Raw genomic sequence first — 22,305 nt, forward strand, 5'->3', positions numbered from 1 at the left:
CTGACCTGACGAATATTAGTAACATGTCAGATCCAGTTCACATCTGTGTTCGGGTCATTCCATGTAAGCAGCACTTTTCTCTCCGCATTTTTCGTGCGGAAACCACACTGACCCCATCATAGTCAATGGGGTCCGCGGGTTTCCTAAGGTAACCGCTTTTTTATGCGGATTAGGTTTCTATTCAGGGGTCCCCAAGCGGACTTCCCGAATGGAAGCCCATACGCAGATGTGAATTGGGCCTTAGTTCTGCCACATAGTGTACATTGTAACAAGTAAGAATGTTTTATTTATATTTCACTCTACAAATATTTGGTTAACATATTTCCAGTGCATTAGATAGAACTTTATCTTGTGCCATTAAAGGGGATGTCCGGGGAATGTTAATTATATACCTAGTCCCAGGGATCACACATGATGGACCCAGAGGTCCCGACGACATCACAACCCCCGGGTCATGTGATCTGAATCAGTGTTCAGCCCCCAGGTCACTCTGCCATTGCCTTGGATCACGATCTAGGAGTCATGACGTCCCCCAAACCCTCGGGTCCATCAACTGTGATCCCCAGGACTAAGCAATGAAATGAATACTCCCATGACAACCCCTTTAAGCCCTCGAGCAAACAAGTTAGGACCCTGGATGGTTCAGGGAACTAGAAAGAACTGACCCTAGCACTATTTATGGGGGCACTTTGATGATGGGAACCATTTTAGGAGAGGGGGTACTCTGACTTGGTTTAGGTTGGGGTTCTGTTTATAGGACACGTCTGGCTGTCATTTTTTTGGGCCGTACACATCTCCCATCCTAAATAAGCAGTGCCTAGTCCTACACAAGCCCCATGACATATCCCTAGTACATAGTACTGTGTGACTACAGGCTGCAGCCTCCATAGGAGAACACTACGTTTCTCGCAGCCCCTGCCTGTTACATGAGAACATGACCAACATGGATAACTACAACAAGGGTTCCTGTGCCAAAATAATTGAGTCACTTCCAGGGGTTTCTAGGACTTGTAGTTTTATTGCGTGACACAAACTTATACCGTGTGAGCGGCGCGACTACGACTCCCAGGCAGCACCGCGCCCGATACTAGCAATCACGTGCCTCGCTGCCGGCCAATCAGCGGGCACTGCCTTTTGTCTGCTTCCTAAGATTTCAGACGGGAAGATACAGGTAGGCTTGTACTTGTCTGACGAGGGAGTGTTAGTAAATAGCGGGTAGTCTGCGCTCACACTCACTCTAGTGGTGATGGAGCGAAGCTGCCCGAGGAGCCTGCCCCTATATACACAGCGCTGCCATTCTATAGGCTCCAGTTTAGGGCTATTATACAGGTGGCATCAGTCCTTGTATAGTCCACACTGGGTGTCTAACTATTCTATGTGCCAGGTACAGGTGGGGACAAGGATCTAGTCACTGCTACTGATTTAAAGGGGATCTTCATTTTTCTCCACTTCTTCCTATACAGGTGAAGACGAGCTCTTTGGTCCCCACAGGATACGTCCTATTACAAATTGCTATGGCTGTGCCAGTGTAGGACGTATCCCGTGGCATCCATAACAAGCAAAATTCGGAATCTGCCTGCCAGTGATGGACGATCCTTTTTTTTTAGGATGCCAAAATAAGCGGAACTCGTGGCGCAACGCTCACGCGGATTAGGGAGCAAACCTGTGGCGGTATGCTTGGCTTTGGCTTTACGCCTTGGGTTGTGCAGGGAGGATTTGGGAGAGGAGGCAGATGAGCACCTCCAATTCCAGACGGTTACAGGAAATAGTCTCTTAGGGCATATTCACATGCGAGAGATGGGGACTCTTCTTTGGTACCCTCATACATGAACTCGGAGACTATTGAAGACAACTCTCTCTAAGTCCGTCTCTTGTGTAGACATACGGACTTGTCATACTTTTTTCTATATGTCCTTGAGAATCCGGCCTGGGTAATCTGATGTCAGTACTATATTCCGGAGAGCTGGCGTTCTTTTTTACGTGACGTTTCGCTTTAAAGAGTTTTTTCAGGATTTATCAATTGACCTATTCTTCTCCGCCCCCCCCCCCCCCCCCCCCGCCGATCAGCTATTTGAGTGAGAGCTCTTCAAAGCTAACCAAGCGCAGTACCACACATTATATAGTGACTGCGCTTGTTTTTGCAGCTCAGCCCCATTCTCCGGAATGGGACTGAGCTGTGAAAAAGGCTTTGTGATAGATGTGAATTCACATGGCCTGTGAAGCAGAAGCAGCACTTAGGAAGAGCCGCTATCAGTTCAAACAGCTGATCCGTGGGGGTCCCAGGTGCCGGACACCCCTTAGGATTAATAATCAGCTGATAAATTCCAGAAAAGCCCACTGAAGGGGTAGATGGCAGGGAACAATTTAAAAAAAATAGGTGTACAATGGGTTAAAACATAAAAAAAAAATATTCAGTGGTTTCTCTTTTGATACTTTCGGAGTTCTCCCTTGTAGTTACTTCCTCATCTCCATACACATAATATGCCCGCTCTAAAGATCACTGCTTGCAGCTTTGACCAATCTAAGCCAGTCATTGGCTGGGCGGGCATTTCTTGTGTGTTGAGATGGAACCATAAAGTAGAGACCAGAGGGGGTCCAGCATGTATCGGAACTGGAGTGGCACATCATCGATGAGGGGAGTACTAATGTTGGACCCCATTATAGTCAGTGGGGTCCATTGGACACCAGGTCATATGATGGCTCAGCAGTGCTAGTATGAACTTAGTGTAACTGATTTCCAAAAAAATCCTGAGCTTGTACAGCAATATGAGAGGTTATGTCATGAAACAGGTTTATCCTTTGTTCATAAGACAGAGGATAAATTAGTGGTTGGTGGGAGTCACTGACACCACCGACCGATCCTGAGAACAGGAAGTGTTCAAAAGACTCAAAATCGGCCACAAATTCCTCCTAAAATCACTTTCCAATTCATTGGAATAGAGCAATGAGCTTAACACAGACATGACATGATTGTTGGCCAAAGCAACCCAATCCCATTGTATTGGTCAACCAAATGTTGAACGCGTTCTTTCACCTTAAAGTATACCTCCAGATATAAACTTGGTTAATATATGAAACCTTGTATTATATCTTATTAAAAAATATATATTTTCTTCTCCATTTTTCATTTAGAGTTACTTTCTACATGTTATTCTATGAAGAGGGGAGGGAGAAGAGTGGCTGCTACAAAAAACACTCAAATAATTGCAGCTCCTATACTCTGCTACTCTCTGCACACTGCTAGGTTTGTAGATAAGAGGCCACTAGTGCACAGAATAAGGCAATTAAACAGCTGGTAGCTGCCTACTCCTCCCCCTATCTTCACCATAGAGCTCTGTCTTACATAAACCAGCAGGAAACAAATCACATGTAGATTTATGTAAAGTTATTTACAACATGAGGTACGCTTTAAGAATCTATCTATTTTGGCTGGTAAAGTGAATTAGGTTTAATTGAATCACATCCCAACATTGCGTAAAAAATGTTGCATAAAACATTTTCCCTGCACTGAAAGGCAGTGAAAGATGCGATCGGTTACAGCTGCGGTTTGATACACTGGGCTTTAGTCTGTGTTGCATTTCCCGTGTACACCAGATGGTGAGGAGCCTTGTCCTGGCGGTGAAAACTTAAAGCAACCTTGGAAGAATTTTTTTTTTTTTTTTTTTTTTTACTATTGGCTATTGTAGTTTTCCGTAGAAAAGTTCTAAAAAAGATATATACATTTATTTGAAGGTATTGAATTTTTTTTTAGAAAGGACTTATAGTGGATAAGAAATTTAAATAATAATAAATAAATAAATTGTATTTATATAGTGCCAACATATTCCGCAGCGCTGTACAATTTGTAGGGTTCAAATATAGACGGAAAGATGCATTACAAAGAACGTCATTTCACACAATGGGACTGAGGGCCCTGCTCGCAAGAGCTTACAATCTATGAGGTAGAGGGGGTGACACAAGAGGTAGCAGGGGCGGCATTGCTTATGCAGAGGTCAGACACTTTTGTAATAGAGGTTACTGTCATTACACAAACATAAAACTTTATGAGCCGTCACTAGTGGTGTCCTTTAACATGTGGATGGAGCTTGGACCTATAAAGTTAGCCTGAAATGACATCATATCATGTGGGGTAATGTGGGAGCGGGGACAGAGGAGGGTTAAATTTTGGGGATTCTAATTATAGTACGGAAGGGTTTACGTTAGAAATTGCGATAGGCCTGTCTGAAAAGATGCGTCTTTAGTTTGCGTTTGAAACTGTAGAAATTGGGAGTTAATCTGATTGTCCGGGGTAGAGCATTCCAGAGAAGTGGTGCAGCTCGGGAGAAGTCTTGTATACGAGCGTGGGAGGTTCTGATAATAAGTGCTCGCTTCACCAATCCTCCAATTGCTAAAGGGCTATAATGTACATAAGACACTAGAGTTGTGTGGCAGTAATATTTATTTCAGCCATGAATTCAAAGTCTGCACTGAAAAAAACCCAATTTTTTTCCCCCTGTTGTATCAGGAGGTGTTTGGTGAACATTTTTGTGTGATACTTTATTAATCTATGTAACTTCTTTTTTAATAGAAAACAGACTAGAAAGTTCTCCATTCCCAGTGCTCTAAGCATTGCGATGAAGACTCGTGTCTGTACACCTACATGTATAGCTGAACCAATTACCAAAGGGGAGTTGGTCACTTCACATGGCTGTATCTCTAGTTTTATACAACCTAGAAAAACGTTCATGGAATCATAAGAAAGCTGAGATTGTAGCCAGGAAAAAAACAGTTTTGAGTAGTCGGAAATGTCATTTTGAATGTACTGCCGCATATAAAGTTCCAACTCCCGACTGTGTTTTTAACTAACAATATATCCACCTTTCTTATTGCTAGAGCTATAAGAACTAGCAACATATGAATATGAACATAACAGCTAGCAACATATGAAAACAAAGAATATCAATTTTCACGTGTTACCGTAACGGGAAAACCAGAGGTATAGTCATTTGAAGTGAAGCAAATACTACAGCTCTACATACTGGCAATTCAATTGTGTACAGATTTTCCTTAGTAACAGCTCAGTTAGAGAGTTGCTAATGAGAATTTTAGAGCCTGTTGTATATTAAAAGAAAGTTAGATAGAATAGGTTGATTAAAGGAGTTGTCCAGAATATACAATTTTTGGCAAGGAGGCTGGGGAAGGTAAATAAAAAAATAAATAACATACTCGCTTGTCCCCAATGCTCCTGTGTCTCCCACCGTGTTCAAGTCCTACTGCTCTTGGGGTCTTCTTTTGGCGGAAGTCCTCACGGGAAGAGACCACCGAGGTAGGAAAGGACACGGGGTGTGAGTGAAGGTCCCGTTTCCTTTCCTTAGGCCGCTGAGGCCTTTGATTTGACCTCAGTAGTCACATAATCCGAGGAAAAAGCAACAGACTGCAGTGGAGACAGAGCATTGGGGACAGATGAGGTTTTTTTGTTTGTTTGTTTTTTTTACCCTCCCCAACCTACTTGCCAGAAACTGTACATCTTTTAAGGACATTACAAAAATTTTCATTTGAAACTAAATAAAAAAAAAAAAAAATCAACATCATGCAGTCTGTCTGGGATTACATGAAGAGTGAGAAGGATTGGAGCAAGCCTACATCCACAGAAGATCTATGTTTAGGTCTCCCAAGATGGCGCCAACAACCTCCTTGCCGAGTTTCTTTCAAAAACTTGAATTGTGCCTAGAGCAATGGAAGGCAAAGGTCACGCCAAATATTGATGGGATTAATACATTGTAAAAGTACTTTCCTAATGCGGGGAGTCAGTAATATTTTGTATTTCTTTATAGTATAATCAGCATGTCTGAACAAGGAAATGAAAATGAAGCTTCACAATTTTCAGAGTTGGGACCATCAAATGACAGCAGTGCATTGCCAGAAAGTGACGACGTATTATTCTCTGTAAGTGACAATACATGGATTTGGAACTTTTTTTCTCTATCTATTTTTAGTTGCTGTGTCTTTTGTTAAAAAGATCTTTGTTAACGGGGCTTTATTAGTGATGTGCTAGCCTTAGGCTCCGTTCTCACAGAGTAACGCGCCGCTCATTTAGACACGTATACATGTGTCAGAGCGCGGCGCTTCAAAACAGATCCCATTGATTTCAATGGGTGCCGGCTTACGCGCGCTACACATTGAAATCAATGGGAGGCTTTGTAACCCATTGATTGCAATGTGTTAGGCGCGTAAGCCGGCACTCATTGAAGTCAATGGTATCTGTTTTGAAGCGCCGCGCTCTGACACGTGTATACGTGTCTAAATGAGCGGCACGTTACTCTGTGAGAACGGAGCCTTAGGATAGTCCAACATTATCAAGTTAGTGGCAGTCTGAGTCCCAGCACCTGAGTTGATCTGTGATGGGAGAGTACTGTGAAAGGGCTGTGATGATTGGGAGAGTACTGTGACGTCTTCATTAGGGTATGTTCACACGAAGCAATTTGTATTCCGCGTGTGAACATTCCGCGCAGCTAGCTGTGCCGGATGTTGGTGGGTGCATCGGCAACCCGTCGCGGCATTCCACTCCGGATTAGGCCCAAATGAATGGGCCTAATTGGTAGGGAGCCTCATGCCGCGGACACCGATAATCTGCGGGAAGAAGGGTCATCTCACTTCTTTTTTTCTGCTACTAGCTAGCGGAAAAAAGAAGTGAGCGGCTCCCATTGAAGCCAATGGGAGCCATTTTTGACAGCAGATTTTGAGGCGGATTCTGCGACAAAATCCACTGCCAAAAATCTCTGTGTGAACAGACCCTAACTAGGCTCATTTTGGGACCGCCATGTTTGGTGTTGCAACTTGCTGTAGCTCAGCTTTGCACTAGTGAATGGGGTTGATCTATGTGTAATAACAGGCACGGCCACTATACAGTGCATTGAGCTGAATCTGGTAATAAAGATGCTGCATTGCTTACTGCTGCACCATTTTATTGGGGGGGGGGGGGGCTTGTTGAGAATCGGAGCCACATTGAACTGATATTCATGACCCATTCTAATGATTCAGTGGGGGGAGTCCAGTCCAATACAGACCCTATAATACAGTCCATTAAATATCTACATATATTCTCCACATGCAAAAATCCATGACAAACCAACCACATTACATGCACATTTTGATGCATATTCACCACAGATTTTACTCCTGAAGGGTGAAATTCATAATTCTGTGGGTGATTTTATATATATTCACATCTGCAGCGTGTGAATGAGGTTCTTTAAACTCGTATCCACTTCCTACTGTAATCTTTTTTTGATTGACCTGCCGAATCCACAGGGAAATTCCCACTCTGGGGGTCTTTATCCGAGGTGAACTGTAATGTAAATCTTCTAGCTAAAGCTCCATATTGCATGAAATCACTTTGTGTTATTTTTTTTAAAATTATTACCGTATATACTCGAGTATAAGCCGCCCCCCCCCCCCCCCCCCTAATTTTACCACAAAAAATGGGAAAACTTATTGACTTGAGTATAAGCCTAGGGGGGAAATAGAGCAGCTACTGGAAAATTTCAAAAATTAAAATGGTTTTTGGGTGCAGTAGTTGCTGGGTGCTGGGGAAGGGGAGGGGGTGTTTTGGTTGTCTGTCTGCCCCTTCCCTGAGCTTGAAGACTGTTTTTTTTTTTTCCCCCACGTGGAATTCAGCCTGGCTCAATATAGGGTATCTGCAGTGCTCCTATTAACCCCTTCTGGGCACTATCAGACACAGGGATACCTAATGTGTACCGTATTTTTCGGACTATAAGACGCACCTAGGTTTTAGAGGAGGAAAATAGGGAAAAAAAATTTTGAAGTAAAAACTGGTCAAATATTTAATATATGGGAGTTGTAGTTTTGCAACAGCTGCAAGGCCACATTGACAGGTGACCCTGCAGCTGTACGGGGATGTATAGGGCGTTTTTTTTTTGCGGGGCCAGATGTACTTTTTAGTTATACCATTTTGGGGAATGTCTATTTCTTAGATCACCTTGTATTGAAAAAAAAAACAGGAGGTAATTTAGAACTTTTATTTATTTAATATTTTTATTATATATTTTAAAGCTTTTTTTTTTTTTTTTTTTTACTATTTTATTCGCCCCCGGGGACGGAGGAGCGGAATAGCATCACTCCTCCCGCTGCTGGCTTCATGCAGGGCAGAGGAGCGCACCGATGTCTCAGGCCCCGGCGTCTATCACTTGCCGGCTTCCGCCTCTCTATTACAGCGGATGCCAGGCACCACATTCAGACTATAAGACGCACCCTTCTTTTCCCCCCAAATTTTGGGAAAAAAAGTGCGTCTTATAGTATGTGTTTCACGGTCACTTTCTACTGTTATATGTATTCTAGGGAAAGGAGGGATTTAGAACTTATTTATTTTATTTGATTCTATTTTTTAAAGCTTCTTTTTTTCATTATTTTATGGGAGATTCTACACATTACTATTGCAGCTGGTCATAGCCCCCCCCCCCCAAAAAAAAAAAAAAAAAAAAAAAATAATATATATATTTTCACGTATAAGCCGAGGGGGGCTTTTTCAGCACAAAAACTGTGCTTAAAAATTCGGCTTATGCTCGAGTATATACGGTATCTTTTATTTTATATATAATTTACAGGTGTTACCTTTGATGAGTGCAAAAAAGCAAAATCACATTGAGTTATGACACAACACGGCACATAATGTTGCTTTTGATTCTCCTCCAGATTTTGTTGCTGTTTTACGGCAAAATTGGAAATGAATCTACAGTAAAATGCAAAGGTTGAAATCTGCAGCACAAATTGACCGGCTACAAATAGAAATCCTTCAATTTTCAATTTTCACTGCAGATTCTCTCCCTAGAAAGTGGATGACTCACTCATCCATTTTGCCATACTGTGATATTCTACATATTTTTGTGCACACAATTCTGGGATAATCCACAGCTCATCCGTCCCATATAGACATACCCTAATGGACTTGGCATAGAGCCTATATAAATTAGGCACATGCATTGCACTAGAGAATCACTCTTCTAGCAAGCCGGAGAGGTGTAAGCTAGACATGAGCATTCATGTTCCCCATGGACGCTCCTCTCAAATTCTTGTGGATAACCTTGTACACTGAGATTTTGGCAGTCTTTAGTTTGGTTAAGGACGAGCAGTACAGCAGTCTGTGACAGGTCTATAGGGATGCCATAGAAAACTTGTTGTCTCTGCTGCTTCCATGTTCTAGAGGACTATCACCCCAACAAACACAATTCTGCTAGTGAATGTCATAATGGGGAAATTGATAATGCCTTGTATGACAGTTTTCTCTCTTACATGGCATGAAATGTTGTTTTTTTTTTTACTTTCCTGAAAGGGGATGTGGTGTGTGCAGAGCCCTTTATGCTCTATGTAAGTATAATAAAGGTTTGGTTTTTCTAAATGTAGGAACAGGTGACTTTAGAACACTAAAACCCTGTCCATAGGGACCTGTGGATGATTTAGTGTCCCAAATCAACCACACAGGTTACACTGGCATAGTCTTCAGTGTATGTGTTGAGGTAAAGGAATCACACCCCAATGTGGGAGGGGAGAGGAAGCTACTGCCAACTATTAATTTATTGTACAGTGGTAGGGTATTATCTTACTAGGTATAGTACAGCCCAGTATAATCGGAGGTACTGTAGCCAATTCAGGACTTCCTATTGACTTTATACATCCAGGCGGTCAACTTTTGATTCTTGCAGTGTTAAGCAGCTGCATGAAATCATACAACTATAGAACCAGAAAGGCAGAGTTATCTAATATTTCTATACTTGTTACGCTTACTTGTGTTATATTCTGCAGCGCTTTGCAGACTGTCCCTTATACGGCTCACAATCTACATTCCCAATGGAAGAAAACCAGAAACCCACACAAACTTGGAGAGAACATACAAACTCCTTACAGATATTGTCCTTGGCAATAACCCAGGACTCCAGTGCTACAAGGCTGCAGTGCTAACCTCTGAGCCACCATGCTGCCCCTACTACAGCTAGATCTCCTATATGGAGGGCAGGGATGGTTTATTACCGTCCCAGCCTTCCCAATTGCTATGTACACAGCGCTCTATGACTATTACAGGAGAAATCAGCCAACAAAAAAACCATCTGTTAAAATTCCCCTCAAGGGTCTATTATGACCTAATGGGAGGCGCATTGTAAAAAAAAAAAGATAAATAAAAATGTAAGTAAAAAAAAAAAAGAACAACACACTCATCAGTCTCTAGCCCTGTCCCCCAGCAACACAACACTATATGACAATTGCCGTAACAAAGAGGGAAAACTATTTAACATTTTTTTAACCACTTTCTAGTATAAAAAAACAACAACTATGAAATGTGAAAAACACAAATAAAGGAAACGTGTCTGCCCCTTTTTAGGCTTTTTAAAGACAATATAACATTTTCATCCTATCAATGTAATTTTTTTCTTTCTACTTCAATGTAAACTAGGTATCCACGTCTGATGCCAATAATGAAGCCGAAAGCAAACCGTCTAGTGTTAATAAACCCGAAGAAGCTGTAAATTCAGGTGAGAGTCTGTGTCCATTAGTAGGTAATGTTTTTGTATTACTTGGATATGTTTTTCCTTACAGAGATATTGCTATCCTAAAATTTTCTTTTTAGTTTCTGTATGTATTCTCCATAACTCTTTTCACAATTTTCATCTCATATTATAGCCCATGTGCCAGGCTTTCAGATGAGATGAAAATTGTGAATCTACTCACAATGTTCATCTCTCTGTAAAGCCTTATGTAAGCTCTTTTACGTCCCCTTCAATAGTGCCAACACTGTGTAGTACTGGTGTCTTCTTTAGTTGACAGCTGCAATCAGCAACCTCTTGTTCAGCTGATCGCTGGCTTATTTTATAGCCCATGTTCATAGCTTCCAAATGAGATGAAAATTGTGACACTAGTCACAATTTTCATCTCACAGTAGCACTTTATACGATCGCTGCCCGTTCTTCAGCACAACAGATAAGAGAGGGACAGACAGAGCAATACCGCGGTCTTTTTTATGTGATAGCTGCGATCAGCGACCTTTTGGTCAGCTGATCGCTGGCTTATTTTATAGCCCATGTTCCTAGCTTTCCAATGAGATGAAAATTGTGATGCTTCTTGTAATTTTCATCTCACTGTAAAGCTTTATGTGAGCGCTCCCCCCTCCCCTTCTACTGTCAGGTCGGGGAGCGGAACCACCGACTTTTTTAGTTCACAGCTGCGATCAGCGACCCCCTGGTCAGCTGATTGCTAACTTATTTTAAAGAGCAGACTCTTGGCTTTCATATAAGCTGAAAATGGCAGCGCTCGCTGCCATTTTCAGCTCACTATACTACTTTTTATAGCGCCTCCCCCTACATTTCTATAGAAAAAACAGGGAGCAGAATCTGCATGTATTAACAGTTTTGGGAGTGATCGGTGACCTCTAGGTCATCAGATCGCTTTGCCATTTTAAATTCAAGATCCTTGGCTTTAAAATGACACCAAAACTATCGAGATAATCCAATTTTTGACAGAGTTATGGGCTTCAATAGCAAGGACGTAGTAGCTACGTCCTCGGCTACTGAAGTGCCACCTTGGGAGCACGTATAACTACGTGCTTGGTAAGAAAAGGGTTAAAGTAAACAGTATGGACTCACCATATGGTAAAGCCTCTCCATTAAGGTGTCTTGATCCATTGTGATCCTCCAGAGGAAAAAGAATTCGGCAAACATAATACGAGACTGTTACCTAGCATGGCTCCGGTCACGTGATGTGAAACCACATGACCAGTCAAATGACTGGAACATAGTAAAGGATCACTAATTGAAGAGGCTCCACCACATGACTAATGGCATAAATGAAAAGAAAAAGAAAAATAGAAAGAACTGACAGGTGGTCAATCATGCGTTTAGGATTCAAAGGGAATGGAGATACTATTGGAAAGACTGAAGTATATTCATATAGAGCAATAAAAAAACAAAAAGAAAAAAAATGTTCCAAATATTGCAACACATAACTAATATAAATAAATTAACTCATAATGCGTCACTGTTCATGGGAAAACTCTGAACTTTAATAAATTAGTGCCAAATCTTGTCTGATAACCTAACCTTGAAGGTACTCTAGTACCCAATTTCCAAATCCAAAACGACTCTTTCCACAATAGTAACTTTCTACGGTCTCCTCCACGAATAGGCATAGGTACGTGGTCTATGACATTAAACACCGAAGAGGATTTATTGCCCCCATGGCAAATCAAAAAATGTTTTGATGCATTCAGCATGCTCTCATTTAAGGTTTTACAACAGTCCGCCAGGTCTCCATTAATGATGTCTCTCATTGTGGAGCACGAGACTAAAAAATTGTCTTCTACTAAAAAAGACATTCAAGATATTATACAACAACTTGAACCCATAATACCACTCAGATGTGTAAAGACACTAGTTCCAACATTATTAAGAATACAGAGAAACTGGAAGCCCAGGTCATGACCACCAAAAAAAGGAAATTTGCACGGGATCTGGATGATTATTCTAGGGGTTCGGTATATAAAATAAAACAATCTTTTAGACCACACAAACCAAGATCAATCCTCAAAAACCGTACATCTACACGTGAATTTAGGCGGATAGTATCTTTTTCAAGTGATTCAGATGGCTCCTTTTCACAGAGGAGTAATTCTTCATCAGATGGATCATTCGAATATACTGGATCAACGCCTGAGAACTCTTGTGCTAGACATCGCACATCAAAAAACGGGGACGCAGAGCTGGCATCAAACACGGACAAAGATCCAGAAAGGAAATACTACACGAGATCGCATCGGAAGAGATTTTACATTCAACCGTAAATTCTAACGATTTTGCTGATGTGATCAATTTTTCCTCAGTTACCCTGACGATATATCAATTAAGGGCTTTGTCTAAAGGGCTAAAATTTGTTCCTACATCAAATTTTGACGTTTTTCAGACTTTATTATTAGATGTGAATAGATTCATCCGCTTACTAACTGTGAAAAAACATTTTTTCAATGAGGATACTTGCGATATTGGTGATTTCAGATCCATATCCAGTAATGTTGTTAATGATGGGTGTAATGAATTCACTGGCTTACAGTTCAATGGACAAGTGGCATTAATACAACTTATGGATTTGACTTATCATAATGACTCTGGTCCTATCAAAGATACTCACACAACTCATGTTTCTTCCGATAACCCTACCTTCTACCCCCTTCAGTCCCGCAGTCCCATCTTTTTCAGAGTAATGTGGAGAAAGATTTAAATGCTCTGAAAAATTCTTTGGACCAAAAGCTAACACATCATAATCTAACTAAATCTGAGAAAGAGGCGTTACAACAACTAACAGATTGTTGGACAATGACCCTACTACTGTCTTTTCCACAGCTCTAAATGAATTTGTTATTGAGGATGTTAGTTTGGGGGTTATACCTGAGTCTAAACAGCAACATCTGATCAGCAAATTTCCTATTATACCCATTTTCCATGGGTTGCCTGGGTAGACAGTTTGTTACAGCCGCTTGTTCGCAGGATCCCGGGCTACATCAAGGACTCTAAAGAGTTACTCAAGATGTTTTCTGAGTTTTCCTGGGGTCCTGCGGACTCGTGGCTTTCTTGCAATGTTAATTCTCTATATTCCAGCATACCTCATGATCAAGCCGTAGTGGCATTGTCTTATCACTTATATCGATATAGCACTTATTCACCAGAATTATGTGAATATATTTTGCAGGTTGTTGAATTGTTGTTTCCATTAGTAGATAATGTTTCTATATTACTTGGAGATATTTTTCCTTACAGAGATATTGTCAGCTATCCTAAAAATTTTTTTTTAGTTAATGTGTGTATTCTCTGTGTTTTCCTAAAACTACCATGATGCCTTGGGCTTCACTCAGAGCTGACTTACACCACCTCTTTATCTCACTCCCTTCTCCTCCCTTTCTCACTCACACCCCCTCCCTGTTTCCCTAGTTGTCCTGCCCACTACTAGCCATTCCTAACAAACTCAACCGCCCCCCATCATACTTTATGGTCTTCTGGACATGGGATGTTTTATTCTGTGCGACCAGCACCTCCTTTTCTTGACCTCTGCTGGCTGTCCACACCTACGCAATAGAGCCGAAGTGCCTATTGCCCAGAAGAAGTGATGTCCAGTGCCCAAAAGGTCCAGACCAGAGTCCGTATTTTTCGGACTATAAGACGCACTTTTTTTCCCAAAAATTTTTGGGGAAAAGAAGGGTGCGTCTTATAGTCCGAATGTGGCCGCAATACAGACCCGGCATTTGTTGTAATAGGAAGGCGGATGCCGGGGAGGGTTAGACGCCAGCACATGTGCCGGGGCCTGAGACATCGCTAAACTCCTGCCCTGCATGAAGCCAGCAGCGGCAGGAGTGATGCTGCTATTCCGCTCCTCCGTCCCTCCCCGCAATAGCAGCATCACTCCTGCCGCTGCTGGCTTCATGCAGGGCAGGAGTTTAGCGATGTCTCAGGCCCCGGCACATGTACCGGCGTCTAACCCTCCCCGGCATCCGCCTATTACAGTGGATGCCGGGTCTGTATTGGCGGCCCCTTCTCCCCCCCCCCCCCATACCTGTAAGGTTGCAGGCCGGCTCCTGCTTGGCGATATCACAGGAGCCGACCTGTTTGGGTGACAGCCGGGAGCCTAATGAAGGCTCCCAGGCCTGTCATTGCTATATTACCATTGCGGCTAGTCCATGACCAGCCGTAATAGTAATATACAGAATGTCCCATAGACGGCAATACAGTTGTATTGCCGTCTATGGGACTTGCAATCAAATGACCGCAGGTTCAAGTCCCCTAGGAACTAATAAAAGAGTTTAAAAAAAAAATAAAAAAAAAATAAAAAAGCTTTAAAAATATATAATGAAAAAATGAAATAAATAAGAGTTCTAAATCACCTCCTTTCCCTAGAATACAATGTGGCCTTGCAGCTGTTGCAAAACTACAACTCCCATATATTAAATATTTTACCATTTTTTGCTTCAAAATTTTTTTCCCCTATTTTCCTCCTCTAAAACCTAGGTGCGTCTTATAGTCCAGTGCATTATATAGTCCAAAAAATACGGTAAATATGGTGGTGGGAAGTTTAGTCAAGATGACGTTCCATTTTTGGAAGGGGAAATGGAACACCACCAGAAAATCGTAAAATAGGTCCTGGGGTGGTCACATGAACACCCTGGTGATCTAGGTAAATATAATTTTTTGGTACAATTTTGTGGTACAAGTAATTTGGAAGGCACGCAGAAGTCAGGGCATGTTTAGCTTAGATTAGAGAGTTCAATTTATCCTGGAAAACCCCTTTAAGTTGTTTGACACTATTTTCTCACTCATAGCAGAATGAAAAACAGAACCATTTCCAAAAGATAATCTGTTTTGATCGAGCAGCTTAATGTAATAGCCTACTTTCTGTCTTCATCTGTATGATCTCTTTCTGTCATGAGTGTTAATCTTGCTGATTTAGTGGATAAGCTCTTCTTATATTTTAGGAATTGTCCTAGACCACAGAATAGGTTGTCGATATCAGATCGTTCAGTGTCTAAAACTTGGACATGTCCCGATCAGCTGCCTTATACTAGATAAACAGCTCTGCTCTTATTCAAGTGAATGCGAGAAGGGCTGCAGTTCCAGGTGCCACCACTTCAGTGTTCGGAGCCAGATGCTTTATACAGTGTACAAAGCTCCAACCATTCTGAGACTGATGACCTAATCACAGGATAGCCATCAGTATCAATGATCTTCAGGTCCTGGAAAAACCCTTTAAAGAGATTATCCAGGTTTTTAAAATCGATGTCCTATCCATCAGTTTTAAGTTGGTGGGATCCAACTACTACTGGCACCCCTGCAGATCAGCTATTTCTCCATGCCAGTTTGAACTGCCAGGTAGAAAGGCGGTTTGCAGGGTACTGGATATAACATTGGATAGGAAATAAATTCTAAACAGTTGGATAATCCCTTTAAGTCCTTATTCACACTGTTATTCCTTTACACAATACAGGATTGTTTATCATGTGGCAGTCCATATAGTCCCATATATATGCCGTATTACACAATATATTAGAAGTGCTCCTGTGGGTGATATTCTGCAGATAAAGGCATCTGATTTATAATATTTCCGGATGTGACCCTGCTGCAGCTGCCTGATGGAGATATACAGTAGCCACTTGTTTCCCTGTCCTATAGTCTGAATGAATCTATTGTAGCGCCAACTAGAAGCAAGGAAGCAGCTAACCATACAGCCAGACAGTGGGCTCAGTCATAGGAAGCAGTGCTAGACAGATAACAAGAGTACACATGAAGCCCTGGAGGACCCAGCGTATCGTAATGGAGGGATCCAAGAGGCTGCACATTTTTGTGATGTAGTTGATTGAGACCTAAGTTTTTTTTCTCTTTTTTTTTAGGGAGGGGGCATTTATCTCTAGACTTCGTTTTACAATTTGTGTTACATATGTTCTACTGTGTATGGTCTACTGTCCATAAATGTGTTATATTTTTATTTTATTTACCAATTTTACTGGTTTTATTAATTTTTGTTTTAATGATCCGCATGGATAATGTTTGATTGACAGTCCTTTTACATGGACGAACTGAACGAACATTGCTACATTCTCAATCAGTTATGCCTGAGGAAGGGGCCTAGAGCCTCGAAAGCTTGCAATTTGTCATCATTTTAGTTAGCCATTAAAAAAGGTATCAACTACTGAAGACTCTCAATTTTTTGTATTTCATATCCACTGGCTAACACGGTGCAAAGATATTTTTTCAGTAGAAATGTATTATTTCTGGTCACATAATGCATAATTAATAAACTGATTTTTTTGTAAAAAAAATAACACACCACATTGTTGCAAATTTTGCTGTATTTTTTTAATCCAAAGTCAAGCAGGATGTTACAGAAGGGAAACATCTAAGAGCTTCCTATATAGTTCCCATTCCTTTTCAAGCTCAAAAAACCGCAGCAAAATTTGGAGTATGGGGCCTTAGCTCAAATCTGCCTCTCAAAGCCTGAACATGTAAACACGTCCTTACTCTTATCACACGTCCTTACTCTTATTTATGCCTAAATATTATTTTCAACTTTTGTGACTGTTACGATTCCATGACCTGTCTCTGTTCTTGTTCCTCAATAGACATGCCTGACAATAAGCACACAGATGACGCCACTGCACTTTTACTCCCAGAACAAGAGTCTGGAGTGACAACTTCTCAACCAGCTGAAGAGGTATCAGAAAGACAACATCTTGAGGACTTTCCTCCAGACATCAGCGTGGAGAATTTCCAGAATGTTTCCAGCAAAGACTCTGGTAACACAGCTACCAAGGCTGATGCAGAAGACTTGAATGACTTTCTCATGGACGGTTCGGATACATTTCATTGTGATCTTGAAGAGGAAGCTGGTACTGAGCTTGAAAGTATGTCTTATCCACCAGCTTTTGACCCGCACATGAGAGGTATGAGTGATAAGCCGTATGGGTGTAAATTTTGTACTCGCAGGTTCTCCCACAGATCAAGCCTCTATCGACATCAGAAAAGCCACAGCGGAGAGAAGCTCTACAAATGTTCTGAGTGCAACAAATCCTTCACCAACTCCTCAAATCTTAGCGTGCATTCCAGAATCCACACCGGGGAGAAACCATATGAGTGCAACGGCTGCGGGAAGAAGTTTACGCGAAAATTTGCACTTGACCAGCACCTGAAAATCCACAAACAGGAGAAGCTGTATATATGCTCCCACTGTGGGAAGAGCTATTCAGACTATTTCTTTCTCCTCAAACATCAACAGATGGAGAGGCCTTCTGCCCCGTATATTCCTGACAGTATTATGAAATAAACCATATCCATCATGTCCATCTTGTCTTATTTTTTTAGTCAATAATTCACTTACTGCCTGGATCTTGCATTGACTTGCATAAAGACAGTATTTGACAGTATTCGTTATGTATCAAAAATTAACATAACAATAGGTACTGCTCACAAGAGCTTGCAATTAGAGATGAGCGAGTACTGTTCGGATCAGCCGATCCAAACAGCACGCTCGCATAGAAATGAATGGACGTAGCCGGCACGTGGGGGGGGTTAAGCGCGCCGGCTACGTCCAAGCAGAAGTACCAGGTGCATCCATTCATTTCTATGGAGCGTGCTGTTCAGATCGGCTGATCCGAACAATACTCGCTCATCTTTACTTGCAATCTATGGGGAAATACAAGAGGCAAGAGGGCTTGTTTGGTATAATGGTCCAGCCATCTTTTAGTTGATAAGGTCATATAACTGAGGCAGTATGAACCCGCCACCAGCTGATATCTGTTAATAAACGTGCATGAAGTGCAGGATGACTTCTAGATGGAGGGGACAGGGTCAGAGGAATAGAGGAGGGATAGCTTAGGATAAGAAATGTTAGCTTAGTGTGCAGAGGTGTAGTACAATGTGATTAGGTCATGTGATAAGCCTGCCTAAACAGATGTGATTTTTAGGGCATGTTTGAAACTGCTGTCTGAGGTAAAGCAGTCCAGAGCACCGGTGAAGCTTGAGAAAAGTCTTGAAGATGGTAGTGAGATGTTTAGATAACAGAGCAGATACCAGTCTAAGGTCATTGGCAGAATGGAGAGGATGGTTAGGGCAGTAGATAGTGACAAGGTAGGAAATATAAGGGGGCGCAGCGCTATGGAGGGATTTATAGGTGAATGTGATAATTTTATATTGTATTTGTGGGGGATGGGCAACCAGTTCATTGACTGACACAAGGCAGATGCATCTGTGTACCAGTTTGACAGAAATATGACTCTGACAACTGCAGTTAGAGCGACAATGAGAGCTTTTGATGTTTCCACAGTAAGGGTGCATTCACACGGTGTAACGTGCCGCGTGCATTTATTCACGGCCGCAAACTAGCACGGCGCATACGATCCCCGCTCCCATTGAAATTAATGGCACGCAAAGGGTCACGCGGCACGTTACACCGTGTGAATGCACCCTAAGAATAGAGGAGATTCTGGAGGTGTTATTAAGGATCTTTCTGTGTATGATATTACATCTGCCATATATTTAAGCACCTAGATGTAAAAGATCTGAAAATATCCAGTCAAGATGCACGAAAGGGGTCTCACCTGGAGTTTAAAGTTTTCTCACGGTCAGCATTTATCACCTATCCTCAAATCTCAGAGATCATTGCATTGTGGGAACTCAGAAAGCTGTTATGGGGAATTCAGATTCACAAATCCACAGGTGACATCTGCTAATGATTATAGTACCAGAGAAAGGGATGAGATTTTACTAATATTGATATTTTCCTTGCAGAAAATGTTCAGATCTGCAGCTATTCTATTGCTGCTTTGTCATGAATTTCACCTCTTACAATGTAGTAGAATTTTCCCATAAATAACACTTGTTACATCATGGAAGATAGACTTGCACATTCTCAGTGAGCGCCCTGTATTGGTGTGCATGCCTGAGGCACTGACTTCCTAATTACATCATGGAAGTCAGATTTGCATATTCTTCCCATGTTCCTTGGATTATACAGTCCACCACTCAAAACGGGGGCTCCATCTAAACAGGTACAGCAACATCCAAAAGAGAGAAGATTAAAACAATAAAAAGGGTTTGAAAAAAATTACATATATTTTTGTGACGGCACATTTCAATAGTCACTTTTTCATTTTTACATGAATGCAGCTTAAAGGGATTCTATTGATAAAATCACATTTTTTGTCGATCACACGTAGGAATTGCCTTAAGAAAGGCTATTCTTATCCTACCTTTAGATGTCTTCTCTGCGCCACCGTTCAGTAGAAATCCCAATTTTCATCTGTATGCAAATGAGTTCTCTCGCAGCACTGGGGGCAATCCCCAGCACTCAAACAGCACTGGAGGCATCCCCAATGCAGCGAGAGAACTCTCCAGCGCCGCCTCTATCTTCTTCAGGTACGGCCTCTCTGCGCATCTTATTCCAGAACTGAGTTCAAACTTCTAGGCCTAGGGCAGAGCCGAGTGCGCATGCCCACAGGCCACAAGAAAATGGCCGCTTACACAGCTCTTTGAACACTGGGGCCCACCCCCAGTGCCGCGAGAGAACTCATTTGCATGCAGACCAAAACCTGGATTTCTACCGAACAGCGGCGCGGAGAAGACATCTAAAGGTAGGAGAAGAATAGCTTTTGTTAAGGCTAGCCTACATGTGATCGACAAAAAAATGGGATTTAAATGATAGAATACCTTTAATGGAGGCTTTTTTTGTAGGACATATTATATCGCAAATACAGTAATATTTGGATACATATGACTATCACTTTGTGGTTTTATTGTCATGTTAACTTTATTGTCAGGGTCATTACAATTGCATCAATACCATATGTAATGCATTTGCTTTAGCTCTTCTGCAAAATACAATCATTTTTTAGGGGAAAAAAGTTTTCATTTTTTAAATACATTTTATTACCATGAATTTATTTATTAAAGTCCTAGTACGGGACGTCACAATGTAATGGTCTGATTTCTTCTATAATGCTGTGATTTATTAGCATTGTTTTAGTTCACAATGACAAATCCAAAAAATACCTGACCCGCTTCACTTACTTAGAATGACATCTGTGCACCAACTTTTTTATAGCCATCTTTATGTCCTGGTTTCTGAGACTATATATTATAGGGTTAAACAGAGGAGTAAATACAGTGTGCAGTAAGGAAACAATCTTACTAATAAGCAGCGTGTGTCCTTTGGATGGGATCATGTATTTAGCTATGAGTGTCCCATAAAATGTCCCCACCACAATAAGATGAGAACTGCAGGTAGAAAAGGTTTTCTGCTTGCCGGTTGATGTTGGTATCCTGAATATGGTGAGAAAAATGTACACGTAGGTGGCAACGATAAAACCAAAGGGGCCAACAAACATGGGCAAGGAGAACAGAAACACTTCTAATTCCACAAAAGATGTATCTGAGCAGGAAAGCTTCTGAAGGGGAAAAAGGTCACAATAAAAATGGTCAATGATATTGTCATGGCAAAAATCAAAGCTCGATATAGGTAAGACAACAGAAGAGTTAAGTGTATAACCCAACAACCATGGGCATAGAGAAAGATAAATCCGGCACTTTAGGTTCATTATACTTGAGTATTGTAAGGGGTAGCAGATGGCCAAGTATCGATCATAGGACATGACTGGCAGAAGAAAACATTCAGTTACAGTGGTACCACAGAAGAAGTATAGTTGGGCGATGCAGTCAAGATAAGTCATTTTTTTTCCTCCATACAGAACGGCACCGAGCATGTTGGGAAGAATATTTGTAGCAAGTACGAGGTCAGAAAAGGAAAGATGACAAAGGAAGTAATACATGGGGGACTGGAGGTGGACATTGGTGGAAACTAGGACGATGATAAGAAGGTTTCCCATAACTGTAACAAGAAGGATTATCAGGAAAAGAATGAAGAAGACAATATTGAAGCTGTGAAGGTTTCCAAAACCCAACAGAAAGAATTCTGTCACTATTGTCTGGTTATACGTAGACATTCTGAGATGGAAGTTCTGATCTGAAACATAGAAGCAATATTGTTAAAACAGGTAACACATTCTAACTGCACAGTTTCCATAATTCTATATATTTTAGATTTTTGGGCACCTTCATAGGGCAAGTATTTTTCTTCAGTACATGTAAGAGGAACAAATCTTTCCATTTACAATTTCCAATCCACCGCTCGGTGCTAAGCCAGTCCAGGACAGCTTGTCCTGGACTGGCTTAGGTAAGCAAAAATGCCACCCTCCCTGGGGCCCTGACATAGCGCCGCCTGAAGCGGTCACTTCAGGTCGCCTCATAGGAGGTGTGTCGCTGCTGGTAGGTAATGATACCCCAGAACAACCAGATATCTTCTACAGATTGCTACAATCCATTTCTAACCATGTAGTACTATGTGAAATGGATTAAATCTCATAGTTTATTGTTCCTTTGGTCCTAAAGATCATTTAGTGAAGTTTTTGGGATTTGGTGGATATCTTTATTTAATTATACCGTATTCTTGAATAGTGAGGTGACCTCATTGACATTGTGTCCCCTGTATTTTAAAATAAAAATATAGGGACAGATTTCCTATTCTTTGGATGCAATCAGCCCTACAAGCTTTATAATTATAATGGTGTACCTGATGCCAGAAATCTGCGCCAACTATCAGCTGCCATCATTCCCCCCCATCTTCCCCACCGCACGCACATGGCCTGGCAGAGGGTGCGCCTCATTTATTAGAAGGTGTGTATTTCGTCCACTATCGTCTTCATAAATCTCCCCCATATTGCCTTTAAGTAGAGTT

General features: G+C 41.5%; 2 protein-coding genes across 2 annotated transcripts; one reads left to right on the plus strand and one right to left on the minus strand.

The window, feature by feature from the left end:
- The first annotated feature begins 1,146 nt into the window (after positions 1–1,146).
- LOC142208681 (uncharacterized) lies at positions 1,147–17,852 on the plus strand. Its single transcript, XM_075277327.1, has 4 exons — positions 1,147–1,171; positions 5,814–5,925; positions 10,445–10,523; positions 17,141–17,852. The coding sequence occupies exons 2-4, from the start codon at positions 5,824–5,826 to the stop codon at positions 17,839–17,841; spliced, it is 882 nt and encodes a 293-aa protein (XP_075133428.1). The 5' UTR covers positions 1,147–1,171; positions 5,814–5,823; the 3' UTR covers positions 17,842–17,852.
- Positions 17,853–20,578: 2,726 nt separating this feature from the next.
- On the minus strand, positions 20,579–21,514 carry LOC142210063 (olfactory receptor 6C3-like). The gene has a single exon (XM_075279093.1). It carries the CDS (start codon positions 21,512–21,514, stop codon positions 20,579–20,581), a length of 936 nt encoding a protein of 311 aa, XP_075135194.1.
- Positions 21,515–22,305: the final 791 nt, after the last annotated feature.

This window comes from Leptodactylus fuscus, chromosome 6, assembly GCF_031893055.1.
Source record: "Leptodactylus fuscus isolate aLepFus1 chromosome 6, aLepFus1.hap2, whole genome shotgun sequence".
Classification (NCBI taxonomy): Eukaryota; Metazoa; Chordata; class Amphibia; order Anura; family Leptodactylidae; genus Leptodactylus; species Leptodactylus fuscus.